This window comes from Natator depressus, chromosome 21 (assembly GCF_965152275.1).
Source record: "Natator depressus isolate rNatDep1 chromosome 21, rNatDep2.hap1, whole genome shotgun sequence".
Lineage (NCBI taxonomy): Eukaryota > Metazoa > Chordata > Testudines > Cheloniidae > Natator > Natator depressus.
In genome coordinates, this window is record NC_134254.1 from 11,034,446 (window position 1) to 11,062,197 (window position 27,752).

The 27,752-nt window shown below is 45.7% G+C and overlaps 1 protein-coding gene across 2 annotated transcripts; it reads right to left on the minus strand.

Moving 5' to 3' along the window:
* Window positions 1–1,477: 1,477 nt before the first annotated feature.
* On the minus strand, window positions 1,478–14,184 carry TCP11 (t-complex 11). Of its 2 annotated transcripts, none has more exons than XM_074936426.1 (10): window positions 14,006–14,184; window positions 13,554–13,705; window positions 10,066–10,198; window positions 8,162–8,282; window positions 7,450–7,670; window positions 6,221–6,357; window positions 4,566–4,786; window positions 3,943–4,127; window positions 3,396–3,559; window positions 1,478–2,660 (listed from the first exon to the last, which is right to left on the minus strand). In XM_074936426.1, the coding sequence occupies exons 2-10, from the start codon at window positions 13,693–13,695 to the stop codon at window positions 2,440–2,442; spliced, it is 1,545 nt and encodes a 514-aa protein (XP_074792527.1). In that variant the 5' UTR covers window positions 13,696–13,705; window positions 14,006–14,184; the 3' UTR covers window positions 1,478–2,439. The 2 variants fall into 2 exon arrangements, with proteins under 2 accessions (XP_074792527.1, XP_074792528.1); XM_074936427.1 differs by having other exon boundaries at window positions 2,577–2,660; window positions 3,396–3,446; window positions 4,095–4,127.
* Between the last annotated feature and the right edge of the window lie 13,568 nt (window positions 14,185–27,752).

Sequence of the window (27,752 nt, forward strand, 5' to 3'; positions counted from 1 at the left end):
CAAACAATCCCCAGGGCCTAGACCTGTCAATGATTAGTGAGCGGGAAAACAAGCTGTTTTTTAAAATGAGTGAATTTTAGGAAACTTAACATTCCTTCTTATGTCTATGTTGCAGTTCATACTGATGTAAGTGTAAATATTTGGTGTGTTGGCAACAAGTCTGTTCGCAGAGATTGAACCCCTGCTTTGGAGGAGGGATAGCTCTCTGTTGGATGCAGGAGCTTTGGAGGTTGGCTGGCAGTAAAAGTAGTGATGAAGACTCTAATCTTGCTGTTGTCTCCAGTGACTCAGCAACCCCCTTTGCTGTTCTCTTGCTAGGTGTTTGTTTTCTCCTTGACACAGAATACGTATTGCAGAGGAGCTGAGCTTTAGTAGCGTATGTTTTCAAGGTACTTGCCTGGTAGGGCTCTCCTCCTGGACCCCAGCCTATATTTTCAGGAGTTCAAGTGGCTCTCAGTCTCTTAGTACTTTGCCATTTGTGCACTGTTCAGGCTCTTGTGTTCCTACAGAGATTCACAGTATCTGGAGGAAAGTGTCCTAAATTTTGGGTTCTGAATGTGATTAATTTTCAAAGTTCTGAGCTAGTTCTGTTACCAACCTGTGATCCACTTCCTTCCCTTTTTCAAAGGATAGACAGTATTCTAGAGCAATCTCCCTTTGTATTTGGTATGGGTCCAGGCTGAGAACTCTAGACAGACACTAAGATTAATAGCTGAATTGTCTTCTTAAAATGAGGGTGCAGTCATTTAATGTATTCAGCTTCAAGCTGCTGTATCCTATTCTATTCTGTACCTGTTAAAAAAAAAAAACACGGTAATCTCGGCTGTTCAGTTTTGCCTTTAAATTCTAGAAGAAAGTTGGTATTTGGATTTCTGAGGCATCCCCCCATTCCCCTTGCAGAAAAAAGGTATTTGGGTGTGTTTCGAGGGGAAGCTGAGCTGGACCACTGCCCTTTGTGAGGCTGCTGCAATGTACAGACCAGACACCAAATGGTATCCTTGAGCAACTCCATTTCTTGAGCTGTGAAACTGACCTGGCCTCAGCTACATTAACACTCCCTCATTCCAGAGTTCAGCTATCTGTCAGCAGGCATTTCTGTGGTTTCCCTTATGCTTACATCAGTTGAGTGCAGTAAGATTTTTCATTTTATAACAAGCTCTCTGTTTGCAACTCCATGATCCTTTTTAGGTCCTACATTGGCATATTTAGAGGTACCGGTACAACCAGAAGCCAATTTGATGTGCTTGAAATGAGAGAGCTAACTCAAATTTTGTCTTTTGAAAAATAACCTGAGATTTCCCCAACATGGCAGAGAACAGTCAACTTCAGTTTGCAATGTAGACCTTTTTGCTAATTGTGATGTATGGCAGTGGGACTGATTTGTAATAAAAATGTTATTTAATCTGTCTCTGTATTTTGATACTTGAATTTTCTTTTATTTTCCTGTATATACAATTGTTAATCTGCTTGAATTTGTCTGAATTTTAAACATCTTGTGGTACCAAACATAACCAATCTGTGCAACAACATAGACTGACCTCACTACAACAAGGCGAGATTGTAAATATTTCTGGGCTTCCAGTGGTCGTTTTGTTGTTTTTCATAACTGTACAATTTAGAACAGACTGAATTAATAAATAAACTCAGACACACACCTTTGCTTTGTTTACTGTGATGTAGATAGTGTGGAAGTCTTTAATTTTCATTTTTAAAATTTGAATTTGGTCAAGGAATAAGCAGTGGCTGGTGCCTGGAACCAAAATGGCTGTTCTTGTTTTGGTTAAACAAGGGAAATATTTTATCCATCTGCAAGTTCAGTTTGCAATCAGCTGAGGCAGGTAAACAAACTGGCCCAGCCCTGCAGGGGAACAGGTTTGGGAACCACTGCCTTAGGGGATTAAAAACTGAGCTCGTGTAGATGGCACATATGAAGTAAATCAGATTTTAAAGTTAACACTGAAGAGTATATCAGTTACATTAGAAACTAGGCTCTGTCATTTTTAACACAAAGCATCTTAATCAAATCCCCTATCCTTGGCTGAGACTAATAGGTGTCTGGAAAGCAGGCTAAAACCACTTAATGCCAATGCAGGAAAAATCAGCGTTCAAATTCACAGGATACATTACAGCATTATGAAATCCATCTTGCCATATTTATTCCATGTTTCACTGCCCCTCCAAGTAATGAGACCAACTAATGGCAGGTATGGAAAAAAGAGCAATTTTTTTTTTTTTAGTTTAAAGGTTTATTCAAACAAATGGGGAATTGGCAGTTGGTATTTATGTAATTGTCCCCAGCTGCAGAAGTGCTTTGGATGCTGCTGCTGCCCCCCAGAACAGGACAGCTGTTTAGTTGGCTGCAACAGACTTCACAAGCCAAAGCATGATTCTGAAAACTGAGTCCTCTGCCCCCAGTGCATGTGGTTCTTTCTGTGAGGGTTAGAAAGAATCTATTCCTGCTTCTGGCTCTGGGAGAACTTTTTTTAGAATTCCCAGGTAGTAGGGTCCATACACCTGCCTGTTGTGATGAATCATGCTGCCAAACCTGTGACCAACTTCCAGCAGTTCTTCCTGAATTAGAGCAAGGCCTTTTGGGAGACTGCGAGAGTTCTGGGCACTAGGAGACAGATGAAGGTTGAGAAATGAATGAATCCGCTGCTCTGTAGGTATGAAAAGAGAGGGTGTGACAGGAGCAGTCAGTCACTAAGGGAAGAGTGAACACATGACAATTTGAGACACTATCAGCTCAGCAGCCCAGAGACAGCTCTGAAGAGAACAGAAGGGAAATCATTCTAGTATAAAAAAATTCATGTGTGTAGCAGATGTCAGAACGCAACATGGAATTTAAGATTGTGCTTAAATGCAATAACTGCAACAGCACCAATCAGCGGGGAAAGACTTCAGACTTAGTTTGAAATATCTTGGTAATTTACATCTTCCTGTGGGGGGCTAGTGGATAGAGCCCTGAACTGAGACTCGGTTGCAGAGCCAGCAATTGAATGCAGGTCCCTTAAGTCACTGTGCCTCAGTTTCTCCATCTGTAAAAGAGGGATGACCCCACTTTTGTGAAGTGCTTTGAGATGGGGTGTACTGGCCTATAGAGTATTTCACTGCTTGATTGTTATCATTTGATGACTTCTGGAGAAGGAGAGAGGATCTCAATCTAGGGGCATTAGATACCCAACCTTGTGGCAATCTGGGCAAAGAGGCCAAAGACTGACCTTCACACTCACATCTAGCATCAGGTGCAGCTTGCATGGTGGTTGCCTATGCGTGACCAGTCCTGGGAAAGGACTTCACTCTAAGGCCCAGCATAGATTGTAGATAAAGATGTAGGGGGGGCCTCATTTTTAAAGTAAGAAGCCAGCACATTAGGCATTTATTCAGGGACTCACCAATTACGCTCCGCACTGCATTGTCCTCCTCTGCAATGCTCCTTATCTGGCCTTTAAAGGAAGCAGATTTGTCATCTGTGAAAGCAGGGTAACCCAGTTGCAAGAGACACTCACTAACTTCCTGGTGCACATGATTGCTGATGTCCAGCAAAGCTTCTTGGAACCTAAATTACAGAGGCATGTTCTATATTCTTGGGCTGCTCCTCACCTTTGCTTTACAGCAGGGAGAGGGTCGAACAGCTAGGAGCATCATGATAGCAACATAAGGCAGACAACCAGCCCTACTCATTTGGTGTCCCCTGAACTAAGCTGCCCTAGTGCTTGTTACTGTGATCAGAATGATCAGCATCACCAGTTCCCCATTAACTAGTGAGTCACCAGTTCCAGGGGATTAGTTCCCAGCTGGAAACTCCTCCCCCAGCCAGAAGCCCTGGCCCCTATTTGGATTTTAACTCTCCTCTGAGTTCCAGAGCTGATTCCTGCAGCTCTTCTCATTCCCAACCAGCACTTGTCTCCCTCTGGAAAAGATAATGGTAAAGCAACCAACCTTGTGTGAGGGAGCCCTTCCAAGAGGGCCTTTGTTACCTGTTTCAGCCTATCTACAAACCCAGGCGAGCTGAACAAGGCACTTCCACACACACTGCTGGACACCAGCAGGACTGCAGCTATGATTGTTAGCTGCTTCACTTGCAACTGTACCTCCTGCAGCCGGGCTTGGTCCATCAATAGAGTCTGCAAAGAAAGATTAAATCCCCTTGTGGGCACGGGGAGAGCTGTGCTCACCAAGCAGGGGGGTTCTTAAGCTGGAGAATCGCCACTGCCCTTCCTTTTCTGTACAGATAAGGAGAGAGGGCTCCCCTATAGAGAAGGGTGTGAACCACTGATCAAACACAAACTCCCGGAAGCAGGAAAGGCCTTATGTTTTGCAGGGGACCCAGCCTAACAGAAGAGGGGAAATAAGCCACAAGCTAGAAGCTTTCACTGCCAAAAAGGGATAGGGAATCCAGCAGAGAGCTATGGTCTCCCCTTGCAGTCCTGTTGCCTAACCCAGAGACAAAGCCGGCTCCTGCTGTAGAGGTTGCATAGGATTCAGGGCCCAAGCATCTCTTTATTTTGCTTGTACTTCAGGCCAGTTCTAACTGCCACGTCAAAGGGGCAGAGCAGTCCTACCTCAGGGTATTTCTCTGTGCCTGGCTCCCAGTGGAGTAGATTCATGTATCCCTGGTTTAACACAGACATGGGACTTGGTGTAGCTGAGATCCTGCTGACAGCCCCCAGTGAAAGTGGAACGGGTGATCCATGGACCTCAGGATGGGATGGGGATGACAGAGAAGATGCAGAGACTTCTGCTGCTGCTTTGTGTAACCACTCAGTTGTATGATCCAGGCTGTCTGGAATAGGATTATGGAGAGAGGTTTGCAGGAAAAATCAGACTGAGCAAGTTGAATGGTGAAGGAACTGTTTTCACTCACTGTACTACGCTACACTCTGAAGAGACAATGTCTCGTGCTGGCCCCTGGTACTTTAGAAGTGACTGACACCTGTTGAAGCTTCAGAGTCAGGCTCATTCTCATAGGACACAGCCATGTCATTGTCAGGACAGTGATGCTGGCCCAGTAGCAGTGGAACTGAAGAGGGGCATGTTCAGGGCTGGTCTCAGCCAAGTTTTATAATGTGCAGAGGGCTGGGAACTATTAGAGCACATATGGTGAAACACCTCTAACAAAACCAGACCAGCTCTGCTGCAAGCCAGCAAAGCTGGTACAGGGAGCAGTAAACTGTTGCTCTTTATCTGGGATAGCTTGCCTTTGATTTAAGCATCCACAAAAACCTTCTAGAATGCTCTGCCAAGGGTGACTACAGGTCTGTTTAACATTTTGCCCTTTCCTCTGAGGCTCTCAAAGCCTTTTATACACTTTAATGAAATCTCACAACATCCCCTGCCATGGCTATTTTCTCCATTTTATGCAGGAAGAAACTGAAACAGATTAAATATCTTGCTCTCTTTTACAAGGCAAGTCTGTGAGCAAGTTGGGACTAGAACCCTGGTGTCCTGGCTTCCGGCTAGTGCTCTAACTACCAATCCATCCCCTGGTTAGAAGCACGTCTCCTTAAATCAGCATTTGACAGTTTTGTCTTTCCATCTTGTTACTAATACAAATTTGCATGGAAGACCTTAACAGCTCTGTTTCTATCTGCTGCTCCTGTTTACCCTGCACCTGAAGCTAGTATCTGCTACCAGCAGAATGTCTGCACCACTGGCTGATGTCAAACAGAAGACCAGTTTCAGGTGGGGAAGGAAGTAACTGGAGATGAACTAAGCAGCAGATAATCCTATTTGTGTACATTATTCCACAGTAGTAAAGAGGAAAATAACCAATGTCCCATTAACAGAAATACTTGCTTTAAAATGAATGCTTAAAATTGTATGTGCACACTTTAAATGCTTGAGTAAGCTGTTAGGAAGACTGGTTTCTCCATAGGGCTGCTACAGCACAGCCATCTGACACAAGCCTCCCTACACCACACACTGCATGTGCCAAGAGACCCTTGCCAAGGATAAGCTCATGCTCCAAACCCACCAACCCTTGACTCCTCTGCTGAATCTGTCCCCTTGTGGGTGAGGGCTGTCTATCATGGAAAATGATATCCCTGCAGCCCCAGAGTGAGATCCCTTTCCCACCTGCTGTACTCTGGGAATATTAATGCACTTTGGACCTATGTCGCCCTGTGTTGGTGCTCAGTATTCTCAATCCTTCTATAAGTATTCTTGATGATGAGCCAGCACACCCCTGCACCTTCTCTCTCCTTCCCCACACACTCACTGGGCAGCTTGGCAAGGAGCTCCTGGAATTTCTTCTGCTCATATTGGACAGAGTGATCCTGCAGGTGGGGCCGGAGGCTCTGGATGGTAAAATTCACCATGTCCATTTTCATCAGGTCTAGCACCCGGACAATCTCCCTGGAGTGAATAAGAGGACAAAAGGAAAAAAGTATCACTGCAAGTGGCTCACTGAAGTCAGATTGCCCCAGCTACCTAGAGGCAAGTTTCACCAATGTCAAGTTAGCCACAGAGACCCAGTCTTCAGTGCTGGGCATTCCAAGTGCAGGGGGAGTCAGTACTCCCGTCCTGAACTCACCAGCAGCCCAATCCAGCCCCACACACTACCCAGTGGCTTCCTTTTCATGCAGCAGGGACTCTTTAAAAATCTGGTTTTTGTGCTGGGGAATGGTACCACATTGCATGCCCCCGAGACCATCTTACTTAGCCTCAGAACTAGTACAATAGGGGACGTGCAAGCTACTTCAGTGTTCCTCCATGCTGTCTCTACCCTGATCTAGAGACCACCAGAAGGGTCAGAAGAGACCATGACCTCCCACAACAGCTATGTTCCACTGAAACAATGAAATTATCCAGCAGTGGGATAGGCTTATGAGTACAGAAGACAGGACATGGACCCAACCTATGGACTCATTACTGCAAGAAGAAAGATCATTGGGCTCACTGCACTCAGAACTAAATGCAAAGTCCATTGCTGAGACTTAGGTTCTTCAGTCTCTCTCTCACACAGATAGTCAGTCATTTCTCCCTCACAGCATGAAGGGAAAGAAACTACTACCACTACTTTTAAACAGCTGGGAGGCACTCAGATGATCTCGTGATAAGGCCATGTAAGAACCTAGATAAACAGAAGAGAAATCAGGCACTATAGTTCATTCCCTTCTGGTATGACTGTCATGGAGGGGTTGGAAGGGTAGTGGTGTTATTCAGTGCCAGTTAGGATGGAAGTTTTTGTGAGAGGGACATATGTCCCCTACGAACCAGACTGAGCCTCAAGTTCATTTCACACTGGATTTTCCATTCCCCTGAACAATTTAATCCAATTTTCATTATTCAGAAACTCAAACTACCAGCAATGACAAGCTGAGGCTCAGTGTATCAGGAGTCCAGATGTGATATGATTATTGGGCAGGAGGCAGTAGATTTCCCTGCCACAACATATCACTGATTGAGGATATGCTGGTTTATGGGAGGCCCACCTGTGTCACCCACCTGAGCAGCTGAACTGGGTCTCTCACACCCTGTAGTGTCTGCACTTCCTCATCTCGGACAGGTGCACACAGCATCGCCATTTTACCTAGAATGTACGTGGTGAGATTGGGGATGTCCAGAGCCCCATGCTCAGCCTCCTGTCTGATCAGCTCCATATCCAGGGCTTCTTCAATCTGGTTCCGCAGTCGGCTGTGCCGTGGCAGCAACAGCGACAGTATGGTCTGCCCCAAAGAGAAAGTCAAAGAGAGAAGAGTCTGTTTTTGTTCAAACCTAGGAACCCTGCAGCTCACCAGGAGCTGCACAGCAAGAATCACAGACTGGCCTTATAGGAATGAGGACTCAGGTGACTATGAAGCACATTGAAACTTAGGGGCCCCTCCTAGTAGCTATAAGGGAATGTTTGTTCCTAATTGCTCCCTTAAGGGGTGTACACAGAAGATGCTATATGACCATATATCAGCCCCTAAATAATGTGTGGTCCCTATTCTTTCGTTTATAGCAGGGATAGTTTTTAGTGCCCTGCGGGATGGCTTTCTGGGAGAGCAGCTGCCTCTCAGGACTATAAAAGGGGAGAGGTATGGGCCAGGTCAGGCAAGTATGTTAGATGCTGCTGTGGGGCTCTGCAGATAGGTATGGCTGTTAGTTTTAAACACTTAGCTCCTGTTCCAATATGTTGTGTGTATTAAAGACAGATGCTTATATGACTGCTCACCTCTTTAATTTCCCGTAGCAGTTGGATCACATGCGTGTAGTCTGGTGGACTAGCAGAGAGCTGTTCTTTCAGACTGTCCCAGAAAGCTTTGTGCAATGTCTCCTTCACTCGGCTTTCCAGGCTGAGTGGGGAGGGGGAACAAGTAACTATTATTAATATTCAGCCATCTCACACCTATCATTATGGAGGGGCCATAATGGACCTCTCTGCATTTTCTTTGAACTTTTATTCTCATGTTGGAAGCAACATGCCTCACCACTCTCCCTCCTATGGGAACCTCTATCAACCGAGAGACTAACCAACGAAAGCTCATGCTCAAATAAATTGGTTAGTCTCTAAGGTGTCACAAGTCCTCCTTTTCTTTTTGCGAATACAGACTAACACGGCTGTTACTCTGAAATCTATCAACCTACATTCCATAGTTCTCCCAAATATGGTTCCTACCCAGCCATCTCTTTTCACCATAACCAAATATACTTTGGCCTTGTCTACACTGGGGTTGGTGTGTAAGGTACGTGTAGCTACACCCCACAGTGGAAAGCCGGCTATGTCCATACTGTTTCATAGCTGCATGTGCCAATAAAAGGCTGAGGTAGCAGGGAAAAGTTCTGGCAAGGAGGAGCTTGCCAGAGTCTGTCCCTGCAGAAGGGAAAGGCTCCAGCAACGGGACACTGGGCAGCACTGTCTCACTGTGCACAGAACTAGGGCCCTACCAATTTCACAGCCATGAAAAAGACATCACGGACAGTGAAATAAACCCTACTCTGTGAAATCTGATCTCTCCCTGCTACTAAGAGCGCCCCAGCGAGGGGGCTCCTAGATCCCGCTGGGCTGGGGAGGGGAAAGACTTCCATCCCCTACACAGCTGCTCTTGGGTGGAGCTCACACCCACCTCCACCTCTGGGAACCTCCTGCGGCTGCAGAAAGCTCCACGGTTGCTGCCTTCAGAGTCCAGCTCTGAAAGCAGCACACAAGTGAGGGTTGCAATCCCATGATCCTCCCAAAACAGGTTTGTGATGACCCCCCACCCTCCCCTTCAAAAAATACCCTTTTGGGTTAGGACCCACACAGTTACAACACTGAAATTTCAGATTTAAACATCTGAAAAGGTGAAATTTACCAATTTTCAGATCCTATATCTGTGAAATTAATCATAATGAAATGTGAATTTAATAGGGCCTAAGAATTCAGGCATGTATTTACTCATCTAAGTAGCACTTCACCCTCTACACTGCTATTTATACCCATGCTAGCTGTGCATGCAGTGTGTGTACTCTACACATGTATGTAAGTGTAGACAAACCTTAGTCTTACTTTTCTACCACTTAGCAATAGTTCAGAGGCAGCCCACCCTACTTCAGAAGAATGTGATGTTTAGCCAACCTGCAATAGATGCAGATAACTCCCTTCAGATCCCCCAACCACTACTCTTATCCTCAGAGAAGATCAACAAGACCATACAATATTTGCAAGACACCTTTCTACAGAGCCTCTTTTTGTACAGCACCAGGAAGGATTAAGGTTAAGGCATTCAGATAGGACTCAGGAAGTTTGCAGCTACAATGCAGATTGCTGAGAGAAGATCTTTGCTAAAGATTTTACATCTCTGTTACTTTGATTAATACTTAAGAAAAGGTCACTGTCTACACCTCTGAAATCTCTGAGTGCTCCATTAAATTCAAAGATGACCAGACTTGGCATTCATCATAGTTCCAAGGGAAAAATAAACTTGAAAAAAACATATCATATAGCACCAGTCCCCCACCCCTGCCCCCCAAACCCACTTTCTTTTCCTTTGTAGTTTCCACATACTTTCAACAGCCATATCCCTCCAAATCCTCCCCTCCCAGCCATATAATCTGCAACCTCAGGTAAGAGGAAAAACAAAGAGGAGTGTAGCAAACCTGTTTGGTGAGAAGTTGACCTCTTGCAATTTGAAGTCACGGTTCACCACAATCTCATGTGCAATGGTCATTCTGGAAACCTCTTGTGCTGTTTCTAGTAGTTCTGCCATGGAAAGAACTTGTGGAGGGCTGGCTGCAAAAAGGAAATTAATGAGACCTAGTTCTTTATCATGATCAACTACGGTCTTAGATGGAACATTTAATAAATCTAAAAGGTTTTACAAAATTTAATATGGAAATGTAAAATGAATGAAAACCTGTGTATGTGTGATGAGGTTAAAACATTCCCCTCAGAATATGAGAAACAACATTATGCTCCCAGCTGAAGACGAAATGCTGACCCTGACAAAAGTAAAACTGATCAGTTTGGTTTCTATGTCTAAACAATGGAAGATTAAATTTCATTAATGGTCAAAAGCAAGGGCCCAATCCTCTCCCAGTGAAATCGTTAGCTAAACTTCCATTCGCTTCAATGGAAGCAAGTTTGGGTCTCAAAATGAATTTAAAATATCAATCTGTGGTTACTGGTAACACCAATATAGGAAATAATTGTTCAAATTAAAATGGTCTTCAAAAGCAATATAAGACTGCTCATTGAATTAGCTGAATAAAAATGGATTGTATAAAAGACTTATCAGGTCATACTTGGTTTTATTACTTTTGACATGTTCTCATACCTAGGCTTTAACCTCTTAATGATCTCCAGAATAATTATGCAACTACTTAATGTCTCTCTACCTTGTTCTGTTTTTAAAGTGAACAGTGAAATGAGTACAAGTCTTATAAGTTATTTTAATAGCATCCTTTCCAGTGTAAAGATACTAGGAAGACGTATTCTGAAGAAGAATTTCATATTTTTACCGTTTTAAGAATAAATAAGTTAGGTAAAAAGGAATTAGCTCTCTTCCTCTCAAGTATTTTCAATATAGACCTCCCAACGCATGTCAGATGCATTTTTCGGATGGAGTAACTGAGACTCAAAGAAGCTAAGTGCCTGAACACAAACACAGAGTCAGTGGCAGAGCTGGAAATAAAACTCATGTCTCCTGACTCCCTAGGTATGCGTAATCTCCTAGACATGTTTTGGAAATATTAGCTGATGAACTACCGATTTTGTACTGCAACAATCATTTCAGAATCTCAAGAAAATCATCAGTTGTGGGACTATTATCTATGCTTTCTACATTCTGGAGCAACAGGAAAAATTACAGGTGAAACTTACTGATTAAGTTACGGGAGAGAAGTGGGGTGAAAATATGGTGCCATATGGCCTAGCTTAATAGCCATAAAGTGGGAGAACAATTTACAAGTTGCAGAGGACACCAAAGTCAGTACAGAATAGGAATGAGACAGCAGAGAGTCACATGTTGGAATTATAGATTCTAACAGTGCTATAGGCTTGCCTTCATATCCTCCTCTTGGGTGACTCACCCTCTTGTTATTTTTTAAACCTTAGCCCCCATTCTGCAATCTGATTTGTGTATGTAGACCACTTAAGCCTGAAATCAATAGGGCTCTGCAAAGGCACAAGGGTCTGCCTCTGTGGAACAGATTCAAGAGAGTGGTTTAGGATTGTAAGCACTTTGGGATAGGAAGGATTTATTATATGTCTGTACAGGGTGCTTAGCTCCATGCCCTCCCCTTAATCTGGTTGGGGTCTCTAGGGCTACGATACTACAAATCAGGACTAATTAGTGGAGTTGATTAATCTTGTAACTATTTTACATGCCAAGGAAACCCAGAGTTTGAAAAAGATGCTCATTTATGCTATAGTTTAAGTCTAAAATAATGAGAGAACTTAGAGATAACTAGATAACCCATGCCAATGAAGCCTGTATCTGATATACTTTCATTATAGAAGCATCTATCATCCATATACTGGATAACATTATTTGTGTGTGTGTGAGGGGAAATAACTTAGCCTAGAAAGTTCTTGACCAGCAAGTGGAAAAATGGATCAGGACACTAGCAGTTATATATGAAAGATCAATACAGGATAATTTAGAAAGCTGGGTGTAGAGAACCTTCCTCAGCGAGGCAGAGAAACAGAACAATTGCTAAATGAGTTTGAATTGATTAGCCCACACCAAAGCAAGGTGAAGGAAATAGTATATACCATAACGGGTGTAGAAGGGGGTATGGTAAAATGACATGTCCATTCTCTGAACAGATTACAATCTAAATTAGAGAAGAGGGTTGTGTGAAGAAGGGATAATAGCAGGTTGTATGTTATGGAATGTCAGTCATATAAAGCCCAGGCCTGCAAAGAATCATATACATTTGCATTCTTACTGGCCTGAGTAAGTCAGTGGGACTATACCTGCGTATGAAGTCCCTAGCTAGCTTAAATCTTTGTTGGATAAGAACTACTAAAGACCCCTGTGCTACAGGAAGGGAACATTTGAGTTTTTTTCTGTTTTTAGTTCCACTGAACTGTGTAACGGAATTTACTGATCTTTTAGACAGGTGGAATTCTTAAGCTGCACCACTGTTTGTCTAAGTTGATGCATATACAGAAAATGATGTATAAGCTCTCCCAAAGTTACAATTCAACTCATGTGAGAAAGAATTCAAGCTGTGAATTGACTAAAACCCAGATTCATAGTTTTGATGAGCCCCTCTTTCCTTTCATACCAGATAAATCCACCTCTTTTTGTATCATGTGAAATAAGAGCGACATCTAGTGACCATTGAAAAACATCACCTGTCATTTATTGAAAGCTGTACAAGACAGAGGATGTTATCCCTGCCCCAAAGAGCTCACAGTTCAGACACACTACAATTAAGAGTCACAGTGCAGTAAAGATTGTACTGAATTTTGACTAACTTAAAAAAAAAATCACTTCATGGCAGAAAATGAAAGAGGTTTAGTGGAAACATGCTCTAAAGAAGCCTCTGAAGGAACAGATAAGGCACTTTAGGGCATGAAGTGAGAGGAATATTTGGTACAGCTGATGGGAAGCGTAAGACTTTGATCTGGGGTGATCTTTGCAAAAAATTGCGATGTCTATTCTCCAACAAGGTTAGTAGTGGGATGGGATGTGGAGCTTAGGATTCCATGTCACCAAGTTAAGAACATTAGCAGAACAGTTAAAGATTTGTACGTTTTCTGCCCCGTAGCACCACTTCAGCACATTACAGTACTGTGCGCGATGCCCAGTCATAACATAATTAAACACAGAAAAAGAGCCATTGTAGAACTTAGTCTAAAAACAGGTCAGCAATGGTTCAAGCTGCCAAGAGCAGTTGTATAGCCTCCACATCTGAGGCAGAGACAGGACATCTCTCAACCCTAGTTTAGTAAAAATCAACCCTGCCTGGAAGCAGCGGGATGGCATGAGCCCACTACAGGTCCCTTCCAAACCCAAGGACTCTCTTTCAAAGCTCTCTGCAAATCCCTGTCATCCCTGGTTAAACCACTGTTTGCACTGAACCGTGTGAGGACGGTAGAGACCAGACTTTTCTAGCATAACCGGAGGCGGACGTACACGTTGGCAGCCGTGGTGGGCAGAGGCTGGGCACATCCTCATCATGGCTCTCCTGGGCCTGCCTCGCTCTCCTGGGCCTACAGGGCATGCTCTCTGGGTCACTGCAGTCACTGGGGGGTGCCTTCTCTCCGGGGTTAGGCATCTTGTTCCTCCTGCAGGTCGGGAGGAGACAGAGGGTTAGAAAGGCCGGGAGCAGAGACGGCGTCAACCCAGGCCCCACGGGCCCAAGCCGGCCCCGCTTCTAGTCAAGGGAGGGGGCCGTGAAATGAATCAGACTGGGCCCGCAGGGGGGAGCCAGGCCCAGGGGGGAGACGGGGCGGCGGCGGAGAAAGACACCGAGGCAGTTGGGGGGCGGGGCGGAGAAAGACCCCGGGGCGGGGGGGGGGGGGAAGCCGTTCAACGGCCCCGTGCTTCAGCGGGGGCCAGCGAGGGGTGGAGAAGCGGCCCCTCACCTTCCCCGGAGGGTCTGGCCGGTGGTGAAGGGCCGGGGCCGCGGCCGGACCGGTCGGTGGTGAAGGGCCGCGGCCGGGACCGGGCCCAGTCGGTGGTGACGAGACAGGGAGCTTCCCGGCCGCTCTCGAGCCCCCTCACAGAACCACTGCTGCCGTTGCTTCAGTGAGCGCCCGCTCCCAGCTTCAAACTGGGCCGAACCAACTGCCAGCGCGTGTGTGGGGGGGGGAAGAGGCTCTACCTCTGTACACCCTTGGGGGCTGCAGACGGTTCTCAGGGAGACTCCTCCCCGTCACGGCGCCAACAAAACCTAAGCCACCGTGTTCTACTGCTTTGGGATCCCTATCTGAATGAGATTTTATAATCCGCCCACCCCCGCTTCTCTGTGAGAAATGGGCTGCTCCGCATCGTGACCCATAACAAACTCTTTTCAGGACTGAACCAACCCCAGAGAAATAGGGATGGGCCTGCCACACAAACTCACCTCCATTTAAAAGCCACCTAGAGGAGCCAGCTCCCATGCTAAGAGATAAAGCATGAATTACCCTTGGCTTCTGGCGAGATAGTTATTCCATCACTACGCTCCCGTTGGAACTATTTTTTCCTTATAAAATTATATTCCCCCCCCAACCAAATGAAATGCTCCAAAGAGTGGCTCAGCCCACTGGTTTACTTGGACTCTACCATCCAATAGACGAGGAGGTAGACAGGTGAAGGGACTAGTCAACTAGAGCAAAAGCGGGAGGGAAGGGGGTAATCCCTAAAAATTTATCGATTGAGTTGCATGATCCTTTGAGGATTTATTTATTGTAGGGCCCTTCTATATTTATAGGCGCCGTCATAATAATTTATTTTATATAGTGCCTGGTAGGATCCCCTCCCCTTCTGACTGGATGGACCATGCAGATTGATGTAGGTTGGCAGCACGTGTAATTGTTCACACCCCAGAAGGTGTTATGACCTTAGGGGAGGCATAGGGCTGGTTGCAAAGTAAGTCAGGCATGTAGTAAGCAGAGCACTGCTGGCTGGCAAAGGGGGGCCTCAGGGGAGTTAGGACACTTGCCTTCTGTTCCCACCATTGGAGGTTTCTAGGAGAGCTAGGAATCCTGGGGTTCAGGTTCTTGTGAAAAGTGGAGGTGGGGTGACTTGTACATAGAGTGGTTCAGAGCTATAGTAATAAGCATGTTAGAAACCTATAGGAGGATATAAGACTTTTAAATTATTATTTACTTATTTATAGGGTAGTAGTGCCTGGGAGCCCCAGTCATGAACCAGGATGACAAGTGTTGTACAAGCAGAGTGAAAAAGGTGGTTCTTGCCCTGAAGAGCCTGCAATCAAAGTAAATCCTTTTTCTTTTCTTTTGGAGAAGAGGGGTGGGGGAGGAAGAAAGGTGCACAGATTTGTCCATGGTTTACAGGAGAGGAACAATTTTGTTAATTTATGTTGGTGCCTGCATTTTCTTGCCTTTTGTTTCCAAACTATATTTATTGTGACTGTTTAAGCAATATCCTGATCTCTGAGCAGTTTATAAAACTCAGTACAAACTATTCCATGCAAAAATTAAAACTGTACTGCACAGGTAAGCAATATGGAAACTAACCTCCATAACAACTACACAACTTTGTCCTGGTCCCATCAATCTGCTTGGTCCCCGTACCCTAAGAAAAATGGGTGGGTTTTGCCACAGGCCTAAAGGTTAACAAATCTGCATCCTACTGGACCAAGGGGCGAGCCAGTATTAGGTGACATCAGTGCTAGAAGACAGGGCTGTATCAATCTCATTTCTGCTGTGAGATATATGCTGTTGGCTCAGATCTTCTCTGGATATTCAGAGTGTTGATTCTGTAGTCCAGAGACCTCAGAAGCTCCTTTCCTGGACCTTTAGCCTCTGACATCTCTCTGATGAATCTCCCCTCACAGGCTGTGCAAGTCTTTCCTTTAGGATAGAGCCCTTTGGTGAAGCACTTCAGGGTGCCAGGCTGCCTGTGAGATGGAAATCAGGTGGATTGAGCTCCAAACCTCCTCCTCTAGGGCAGCGGTTCTCACATTTCATGGCACCGAGACCCCATTCTGACAACAAAAATTACTACATGATCCTGGGTGGGAACCAAAGCCTGAGCCCGCCCGAGCCCTGCTGCCCCAGGCAGTGGGGGCCAAAGTCTGAGCTCCACCACCCCATGCAGGGGGGCCAAAGCCCAAGGGCTTCAGCCCTGGGTGGGGGTGGGGCCTGTAACCTGAGTCCCACCGTCCAGGGCTGAAGCCGAAGCCTGGGTCCGGCCACCCAGGGCTGAAGACCTCAGGCTTCGGGCTCAGGCTTCGGCCCTGGGTGGTGGGGCTTGGGCTTTGGTCCCAGACCCCAGCAACTCTAATGCCAACCCTGGTGACCCCATTAAAAGGGGGTCCTGAACCACAGTTTGAGAACTGCTCCTCTAGGGGCTGCTTCCCATTCTACTCTTCTTCCCTTAGGAGTGAAAGTAGCCAGAGATTTTGCAGGGCTCTCTAGGAAATAACACAGGCATGAGCCCCGTCTGCCTCCAGGAACCCCTCTATAGCAGAATCCCCCAACTTCCATAGCACCCTTGACCATCTCCAGCCTGTCTGTGATCTCCTTGTCTCCGGCTCTGGCAAAAAAAAAAACAACAACCCTCTCTCCTACCATCACCTTGTGAATCTTCATAACCTCAGGTGCTTTCTACCTGGATTGTGTAACCATAAACTGGGGCTCAAGTGTAGTCATTCAAGTGGGAAGAGCCTGGGTTTGAAGACTCTCAGGCTGGGCTGAATGGTGGGGTCATGGGAGGCTAGGGTGAGTGACGTTTGGGGTAGGGATAATGGTGCAGGAGGTGTTTTCCTTTCTCACGGGGACTCTGTTGCTTTCATGCACAGACCCTGCTGTGACAGTTATTTAAATGTAAATGTTATAAAAATGCTGTAATGTGTCTAGATTTAAATTAAATAAATGTGGTGTAGTGGCCTGGGTGTCAGGAGACCCACGTTCCAACTGCAGTTCTGGCGGAGACTTGCTGTGTGGCTCTGGGAGGGTGGTTTTACTTCTCTGTGCTTCTGTTTCTGCTCCCGTCGGTCTAGGTCGTAAGCTCTTTGGGACAGAGACTGGTTTTTACTTTGTGTGGACAGCACCCAGAATGGTAGGGCTCTGATTGGGGTTGGGGCCTCTAGGCCAATGCTAAATATGGCTGCTACTGTTTCAGAGGTCTGAGGAGAGTAAATGGGCACAAAGGTTAAACCTTCCGTTCACCCTGGATGTAATTTTCTCTTGTGCAGAGGGTTAACACAGGGTCTGTGCATCTCTGTAGCTCTATATTGAGGACTTAGGTGGTGCATAGGCATTGCGCTGGCTCTCTGCATAGGGATACGATTCCCTTGTCTGAGAAGCCCTCTCCTAGGCAGATAATGGCTGCATTGAGCCATTGCCTACCAGAAATGCAGTACTGCTGGCACTTGTATCTCTTGCCAGGAGTATCTGATTATTTGGGAGGCTGCAGGACTCTCTTATGTTCACCAGCAGATGGCAGCAGCCTTTCATGACAGGTGACATGAGGCTAGAACAAGGGCACGTTGGGAAAAGCTTAGAAGACAAAAGCTGACTCCCAGCTGGCACTTCTCATAGAGACAAGGTTTAACTGGGTTGCCCTGGCCCCAGCAATTTGGGTCAGATTTTAAGCAACGCTCAGCCCCTCATTTAGGAACCTCTGTGAATGGCCGGCCACCTTTTTGAAAGTGTGTTCAGCAGTTCCCCTTGAGAACAATGGGAGCTACGGGGGGCTGAGCGTTTTGTGAAAATCTGGTCCTGAAAGCAGCAGTGCTTTGGCCTGAACAAACTGAAGATATGTAGCTGGACCAAGAGGCAGGTGGACATAAAGAGGGAGCATGGGGGTGAAGAAAGGGAGTTGATGAAGGGGACAAATCAGTGGAACACAAAATCACATTTTAACCAATCTATTTTCAAAGCAGGTGAGCACCCATAGCTCCCACTGACTTCATTTAGAGCTGTGAATGCCCAGTAATGCTGAAAATCCAGTCCCTGGGTCTGAGGATGAGAACCCAAGTTCAGAGACCACGTTTTTGAAAATGTGGTCTGCAGGCTCAGTGCCTCCGTTTCCCCATCTATAAAATGGGAATAGTGAAACTTCCCCCCTTTGTAAAATGCTTTGAGGCTTGTGGATGAAAAGCGCTATATGGAATATTTTTCCCTCTACTGATCGTTTGAGAAGAAGTCACGTGGCCCGATTTTCAGAGAACGCTGAGCACCTGCAGCTTGTATTGTGGCCGGTGGAACCTGCCTGCACTCAGGAGCTCTGAAAAACAGGCCAGTGGTCCATAAGGGCCATTCTTTATACACCAGGATTATAGACAGACCCTGAAATTGATTTCTATCTACAGTAGATCTCTATGTAGAGTCTTGTGTAGTCTCCATCATATAAGCTCACAACAAAACAGCAACAAAAGAAACACTAAGCACTGAATGCATCCGATGAAGTGAGCTGTAGCTCACGAAAGCTTATGCTTAAATAAATTTGTTAGTCTCTAAGGTGCCACAAGTACTCCTTTTCTTTAAGCACAGATGAAAACTCGGTTTCACTTCTCCAGTGTCTCTCTCTCCTTTATATATGGTATATAATTTTCCCTAACAGAAGCATTCCTCCACATTTTATTGACCCTCCCAATCTTCCTTTGCAATGTGTTTCATCGATGGAAGTCACAAATAATTGGGAAGGTTTTCCCTTTCCGAGTGAGGCTGGAGCGGAACAAAAGGAGGTCACCCCGTCCGGGTCCCTTTGCCCTCTGTGGAATGGCAGGAATTTCTCCGTGCTCTCTAGTCTGGGGCAATAATGGCGTCAGCAGCGGGCTGATTGTTTTCATATCTAAAGCCTGTGCAAGTCTCTGGCTTAGTGCCTGTCAGCTGCAGGAGTATTAACCTTAGAACTGTCAGAGCTAATAAAAATCCTACACTGCCGGTGTGGCTGTGGAGTGTGGTAGGAGGTACCACCAGCTGTGGGATATAGTGTCTACAACAGTGGTAGAGTCCCCATGTGTGCAGCTCCCCATTTATTTTATCCGTGTGCTCCCTATGGGTCCAAAACACTCGCCTTGACATCCTGGTCCCCTTAAAGCCAATGGCAAAACTCCCATTGACTTCGGTGGGTCTGGGGTTTCACCATGTGCATTTTGCTTTAATCTTGCTCCTCTGATAGGAGTTTATGCTGCCATTGAAATCACTGGTGAGTTCTGGGGGATCTTCTTGCTCCTATGAAATATCTCCTCCCTTCCAAGTTTATTTTCTAACCCCCCAGTAACCTGCACTTGCTGATGGTCAGCCAGCTAATTGAGCGTGATCAGCCAATGGTTTGGCTGCTGCAGCTGTCAGCAGGAGCCATGGGGCTGCAAAGCAGAGTGGGGGGCCGGGGGGGCGTGAGAATGGTGGCAAAACAGGGGTTGTGTATCTTTGCCAGCCTCTGTGTCCTACACACATCTGCATGCATAGACCTACACTCGGCTGTACCAGTGACACACATGTGCTTGCACTCTGCACCCAGTGCGTGTATCCTATGCACACTGCTGCAGAAAGGGCACGCATGAGCCTAATTTGCCTCAAGGAGAAATGCATGCATGCACCTACACACACACGCACATTGTTGCACCAACCAGACACACATTGTAGTTGGACTGCAGCTGCTATATGTGGGCACCCTCAGGGTATGTCTACGCTTAGACCTTGTTGAGGGGTGAGGGGGGTGATTCCCAGTTTGAGGAGACATATCTGTGCTAGCTCAGATTGAGCTAGCGTGCTAAAAATAGAGTGTAGCTGCAGCGATGGGAGGAGCTCATCACCCCAAGTACATGCCTCTCTGATACACTAGCCCATTAGCATGCCTAGTTTCCCCATCTGTAAAATGGTGATGGGAGGATTAATCCGTTGATGCTCATAAAATGCTTTGAGAGTCTTATGCCAAAGGCACTCCAGAAGTGCACAGTGTTACAAACAAAATAGTGGCACTAAGGACATGGCTTCCTAGCCATGTAATAACAAAGAGCAGAAGGGGTCACTTTTTCTGCTCCAGTGTCTGAAATACAAGGAGGTGTGAGAGATTTCCTCAGACTAGTAGGGAATGATAAAAGACATCTCCTTAAAAGACGATAAGGGAGACCTGTGCCTGGCCTTGGGAGATGGAGGGGGAAGGCAGAAATGGCAATCTCACTACGTAGCAACGTGCCACCAGCTCAGGAACAGCCCCTGCTGAAAAATGGACGTGGGATCAACACCCAAAAAATGCTTAGTCCTGTCGTAGGCAGCTCTCTGGCTGCACTGAGAAACATAGAATATCAGGGTTGGAAGAGAGGTTGGAGGTCATCTAGTCCAACCTCTGTCACGCCAATAAAGCTCATGGAATCAAGAGCCACTGACCTGAGGTATTAGGAGTTGAAGGTCTTACCAGGAGTCATTGGAAAGGTAATTTCCCTGGATTTGCCATATGGTCTCGGAGCTGTGCTATGACCTCTGTATCACAAGGTATTCATCGTATTATGAATTGGGAGTGGTATGGTCTGAAGGTAGAGGTGTTAGCAATGATTTTCATATGCGTAATATTCAGGCAAACATATCATTTTGGTCAGCAGGGTTGAGTTTTATTAATTTTCCAAGGGTGAACTGTTCCTAAACGGCAGCAGGCTAACCACAAGCGGAATTGATTTACAGACAAGACTCCCCGCTAGTGATGCATAATCTGATAATTATTCAGCTAAACTTTCCAAAAATATAACAGGCAATGCCTTGGAGATGTAACTGGAGCCCTTCTCAGTGTTTCCAAGACTGAGAATCTGATGCCAACAGGACGTCAGGGGAACGAAGAAAAGCCGGTCCTCCCAGCAAAAAGGGCAAGAACCATGCACGCCTGCGGAAAGGACTGTACGTGGAACATGCAGGAGTGCCTGCAATGAAGCATGAAACAAAGAGTGGGACATCACAGAATATCAGAGTTGGAAGGGACATCAGGAGATCATCTAGTCCAACCCCCTGCTCAAAGCAGGCACAATCCCCAATTTTTTTTTTGCCCCAGATCCCTAAATGGCCCCCTCAAGGATTGAACTCATAACCCTGGGTTTAGCAGGCCAATGCTCAAAACACGAAACCTTGAATAGCTGACCTCTGCAGCATCTATATCAGACCTACTGATGGAAAGTGCTGTCTAAGAGCTAGATATTATGATGTGTGATGAGGATGTGTTCTGTGGTTCAGAGATTCGGAAGGCCTGGGTTTGATTCCTGGCTCTGCTACAGACTTCCTGTGTGACCTAGGGCAAGTCCCTTAATCTCCCTCTATACATTGTGTTGTGGATAAATGATTAATGTTTGTGAGTTGCTCCGATACCGTGGTGATGGGGGCCCTATAGGTAGATTTGGGGAGAGCTCTCCCCATCCCTCTCATTACTGATAATGATAACAGATGCCATGTCATAAGCGCACATGGCATTTCACAAACAAATTAGAAACCCGTCACCTCTGAATTTGGGCGTGTGTAATTTGGACCGAGTTCTCATTAAAGCTGCTTACATCTACCTTTCAATGTGCAAAGAGGCCTAGGTTGATGTCTCTTACTTGTCAAGGATCCTGGAGCCATAACGATGGGCTGGAAGGAGATTGGTTGAGCAAGAAGGAGTTTTGTTCCAGACATAGGGAGAGACATGAAGCCAATTTGGCGGGGGGAGGGCAATGAAAGGAATCCCATGTTTACAGGCTCATTGTTTTTTGAATGCCGCCAAGACAACAATGTTTGAAAATCTGGCCTATGAGGTATGAAAGCAGTTTGGCTCTTAGTTTTCAAGAAAAGCTTGTAATGGGGCGAATTTGTCCCCAGAGCCCTTTTGACTGGTGCCCTCCCTCAGTGAATCCAGACCTATTGTGTGTGATTCCAGAGCCCCTTTGGATCTGTGGCTTTATAGCTTTTTGTTGGAGGGCTGGGGAGAGGGAGAGACAACATTTATGTTTTAAAATAAATTAAAAACAGCACTTCGAATAAATCTCACCCTGTTGTCGTCTCTTTCAGTTTCATGACAGAGCTCAGGTCCTGCTAGTTCCAGACCCCCAGATCTCTCAGCCTATAAATTCTCCATGCCCTTGCCCCAGAGGAGGTGATGGTGTGTGTGGGGGAGGGTGTATTTGCCCTGTATTAATTCCCTTCCCTGCATTAATTCTCTCCCCTGTGGCTGCTGACATGAAGATTTGTAACTGGCAGAATGTATTTTTAATGCATTTCCTGCAGGTCGCTGTAAGGGAATGTAATTCCTATGTGGGCTGAGATGGGTTTAATTTGCAGTAAAGGAAGAGGACCTTGGAGCGCTGTTAAAGCAGGGCTTTTCTTTACCGTTTCAATGAACTCAGTCTGTCCAACTGGTTTAGATTCACTTATTTTACCTAATCCATCAGGCTGAGATCCCAGCAGAGTGAATCAGATCTTCAGTCATTTGAAGGAGATCACTTAAGTTCCATGCAACTTGCTGTTTGGGGATTTGTCAGAAGAAAGCTTTGATCTACCCAGGATTTTGTAACCCCCCCGATCTTCACCTTGATTCCTGACTCTAAATCCTGACCTCCTGTCTGGGCTACACTTGTGGCACTCTTACTGGGTGGAACTCACTGCTAGCACAAAGCGTAGGCACCTCCCAAGTCCCTCCGAGGCCCTAGTTTGAGGACCATATGTGGTGCGTGGGTACGGCATGAGCTCTCTCCATAAGGGTGAATTACATCCGAGAAGAGCAGGGTTTGCCCTTGGGAACAGATTAAGTGCTCGCCATTGACCTCCATTGGGACTCAGCTGTCAAATGAGCTCAGCATTCAACGCTTTGCGCGCTGTTGAAAATCGGGCCTGTAGAAACATAGGCTGGGAATTTCCAAGGAGCTAAGTACCCGCGCCGTATCTTTTTTCCAATGGGATTTGAGTACCCAACTCTCTTAGGTGCCTTCAGAAATCCCAGCTATAAAGGACCTGATCCTAAGCTGTCGGTGCGGCGCATTCAGCATAGCAGAGTAGTGGTGACGACAAAGGTTGCCCTTGCAACTGGGCACCTGACCTAGCCAGTTCCTGCCCATGGCCACCAGCGACCATTACAACAGCTGGGGATCCCCAGGGGGCAGGGACACCTGGGATGCATCTCCTTCCCTAGGTCGCACCCCTTGCGCTTCAGCGGGTGGCATAGGAGCTGCTTTTGTAGCTCTAGGATTCCCCTATGTTAGAAGATCCCTCCAGCGGCCATCTAAACTAGCTTTGCACCAGTATAGTGACACAAAGCTGCCGCCGTGCAGGGGAGAGTCATTCCCCCCACCCAATGTTTTATGTGCAGAGAAAATTGTGTGCTGTCAGCATCCTCCTTCATGTGGGATCTACAGTGCCTTTGTCCTGACAAACCCTTGTCGCTGTTGCAAATCCAGCCTTATGACTTCACCAGCCAGCCTATTGCATGGGAGGAGGTAATGGGTGGGAGGGACCCACTTGTTCAAACAGAAATATCTTCCATGTCTGCTGCAGCTGATGGAAAGGGAAATGGATTTTTTGTTTAAATACGATGTGGTTTTTAAAGTCTGACTAACGTGAAAGTCCCCATTTAAAGGCGTCGAACCTGCAGTGAAATTGGTCAGTGTTTACACACCCACTCGTTGACTGAGGCAGCGAAAAGCAAACTTCCTGGTATATCCTGATCCAAATCACCTGGGAGCAAATGCTTAGAGGGTACAGTCCACAGAGCTGTGAGCAGCCGCGACGGCCAAGAAAAATTTTGTGTCTCTGTTTACAAAAAAGCAAACCTATCCGAACAGGGAATGTAAAGCTTAATTGGCATCACATCGTTGGCCCTGGCCGGCTCACAGAAAAGAGTGGATTCAAAATCTGCTCTGTTGTTGCTTCAGCTGAATTAGAAATTCCTTTCCTTCCCTTCTGAGGACTGAGGTCCTCTCTCTCAGAGAGAAAAAATCTTCAGAAGGTTTTATCTGAGGGCTTGTGCATAGAACTGAGAGCTGGGAGATATGGGTTTTGTGCCCAGGTCTGCTGTTGACTTGCTGTCTGTCCTTGGTCAAGTGTCTCTATGTTCCTAAGCTTCAGATTCCCCATCTGTCAAGCTACGGTTGCAGCTAGAGGTTCTAACCAAGACTCATTGTGCTAGGCACTGTACAAACACCTATTTTCAGCCCTGGCCCCAAAGAGCTTACAGTTTAAATAGACAAGGTAGGAGAAAATGCAGTATGATTATCCCCATTTTACAGCTGGAGAACCAAGTGCCTAATATGGCACGCAAGCAAGAGTCAGTGATTTTTCACATGCAACAGATGAAGAGGACCTAAAACTTGGATGATGGGAAACAGCACCTGTGAAAATCTTTGAGACAGTAAAAACTTTTCCCATCTCAGAAGAGGGCAAAAAGTTAAAATTGAGAATTTTCACAAACCAAAAATCGGTTTGGGTCAATCAAAACCTTTTTTCAATAATTTTGAAACGTTTCGTTTTGATTTAACTTTTTTTAACCTTTCGTTTAGTCTAAATTGACTAAAATTTCAAAACAAAAAGTTGTTTCCACTAAAAACAAATGCGGAAACTTTTAATTTAGAAAATGTCAAAATGTTTGGGGTTTTTTTTTTTGACCATTTCAGAGTTCTCCTCCATCCCCCAGTAATTGTTTGAGTCAGGAGATTTGTTGAAATTGTCCTTGTTTCACAAACACTTTTGGCTTTGACTAATTGGCAGTTTTTGGTGAGGAAAACACAGTTTGTCAAAAAATCCCCAACCAGCTCTGCTGTCAATTGGTGGGTTCGTCTACTCTTTTAATGGCCTGCCTTGGTTGGCTCTAAACAAGGCTTGTATACTCCTCCCTCCTCAGTGCTTAATACTTGGTCAGTAACCATAGCAGCTAGCAGTGTTTCAACCTTACCAGGGGACTAAGCTAGCACATGGTTGTCTTCTTTGGGGTGGGGAAAATGGAAGATATCCTTCCAGGGCGCTCTGCGGGTTACTTCATTCATAGCTGTAAATTCCTACAGATCCTTGGACAGGATGGCTATAGCAGTGCAGGTTGTTATAGGCTTTGTTTGGCAGTGCGTACATCTCACTGCATAAAGGAAGGAGACTCTGCAGTCAGAGTGGGACTGCTGCACGTGTAGATACACCTGAGCTAGGTTTGATCCAGCTAGCTCCACTAACGATAGCTGTGAAGTTGTGGTAGCACGGGTTAGCTCCCAGGCAGGATCGCACCGTTTGTGCTGCTTGGATGAAAGTTCCTTGAGGGCTGTGTCCACATCTCCTTTATGCTTTGCAGAGCACTGTGCATCCTGTTGATGGTCAACAAATGATTCCCATCCTTTGAGAAGCCTGCCTTTTCCCTTTCTCATTCTGTCTAGCTTGTGTTTCTTCCCCATTTCCTATTGTCTTCCCGCTCTCCCCACAGCTTTGCTGTGCTTGTCTTGTGGACACCAATCCCAGGAGCCTGGGGGGACTGTTTCTAGTTGAATGGAACTATCTGCTGTTCAGTAAAGGGGGACCTGTGTACACACTTCCCAGTTTTCGGCAGCCCAAACCTTGCGACCTGGTGTTTTGTCATTCAGCAGCGTAATACTTGGTACCACTATACCACAGTTAAACTTGGAAGGATTAGATTTTTATCATTAAACATTGATTTCACCATACATGCGCCAAATGACAAAAAATATTGCCATTGATGGTCATCGAAATCTACAGATAAAGTACAAAAATGGTGCTTGAACTGACTGGACTTGGATTGATGGAGTCTACTGTCATTAAATAATTGTGTGACCCACCATTATAAAAATTTAAATCAATAAAAATAGGAAAAGGTGCTTCTAAATAAACATTGATATGATCAGTGGAAATTATTAAAACAAACCAATGAAACGAATTCTGCCAAACCTAACCACAGTGTTCGGAATCTAATCTCAATGAATTTTACAGATTGCCTTTACAAGCGGCGTACTTGGGAGGTGGGTAAACAGGGTGATGCCCATTTTACAGCTTGGTAAAGTGAGGCTTGGAGAGATTAGGGCAATTTTCAGAAGTAGTCACTGATTTTGGACGCCTCCCTTTCTCGGTGCCATCTTGAGATGCTTTATTCCTGTTTTTTCAGAGATACAGTGCACCAAAGCTCCCATTGACCTTGGAGTTGATTTTTCAAAGGCACACTTAGGAGCCTGACTGCTTCTGGAAATCTCCCCTTTAGAGCATGAGAAGCCTGGTTCTCCTCTCACACTGGTTGAACACAAGTGCAATTCCCTTGACTGTAAAGGAGTTACTCCTGATTTGCATGCGTTACCAAGAGCAAAACTGGGACCAAGATGTCTCTACTTGAGCATCCAAGAACTGAAGCAGACAAAATTAGTGAACACTTCTGAAAAATTAGCTGAGTCTGGCTTGTCGTCTTGCAGTGACTCATAGGTTCTGGAATGGAACCCAGGAATTGTGACTCAAAGACTCTTGCACTATGCCCAGGACAGCACTGCTCCTCTCGCTCAGTGCATTCGGACAGGCAGAGATTTAGTGAAGTTTCCATGTAAATAAAGCTCTAGTATATAGTGCTGCTTGCTAGACATCTATGAGCTCATCCTGCATCTGAGGAGACAGCTGAATTAGAATGGAATCTACTCGTGGAGAACTCAGATATATTGAAACTATAGCAGAGATAGGACCAAACAATGCAGAGTTCAGATGAGAATTGCAATCCAAATTTCCCCAAAGTTCAGGTGTCTTGGTTTACCCCATTCTAGAAACGAGAATGGATCCAGATCAAAACATCCCCAAACTTCAGAGATGCTCAGGGTGAGGATTTTGGTTTGAGACCCATCTCTAGTTTATAGTGAAGCCAAAGGACAGTCTTTTTCTTTCAGTGTATTACATCTTGCAATGTCCCTCCCATGTAGAGGGAACTTTTGCGTAGAGGGAAATTGCCCTGTGACAAAAGTGACTTCGCTTCTAAAGGTTTCCACATTGCTTCAAACAGCACATTGCAAAAAGACACTGGAATGTTGCACAGCTCCATTCAGATAGGTCTTTCCACCCCAATTGTTCCACCTGGCTTCTGTCATCAATGTACGAATGCCATCGTCTGCTAGTTGAGGATTTTCAAGTTAGATTGGCAGAGCTGTCCCATGGCATTGTTTAGAGCTTTCCGTCCATTGATCTCAAAAGACAAACGTGTATTACTTTAAAAGATGTTTTGAAGAGTTGCCGTGGCATCATTTTGCCTGTGGATTCTCAGGGCCAGATCCTTAGGATTCAGATTCTAGTTGGTCCTGACTCAAGCAAAACACTCTTTTGGTGTTAAGGGGAGTTTATGGCATAACAACCTCAACATTTGGGTCACAGTTATTGGATCTGTTTGCAGGATTTCTTTAATAGACCTTTCTTAAAACAGTTTCTTTCAATTCCTTTCCGGACTATTCTGCATCTGTTCCCTGCCACCTGGGAAAATCACGGTTAGCTTGTGTTCAAATTCAGAAGATGGCCATGTGATGGGAGTAAGAATGGCTGAGCTATGGGAGCTCTCCCTCTTTTCTTTCTTGTGCCTTCCAGTGTTCTTAGGGCAGAAGACATACAGGGCCATGGAGCTGACAAATTAGGTGTGTTGTTCCAATTTGATGCCACATGGGCAGCTGTCTGTGAAATAAGTCCTTGCAGTGCCTTTGGGGTGCAGTGGAGTGAAGTGTAATCCAAGTGAAGTGTGACCGAAGCTTTGAAG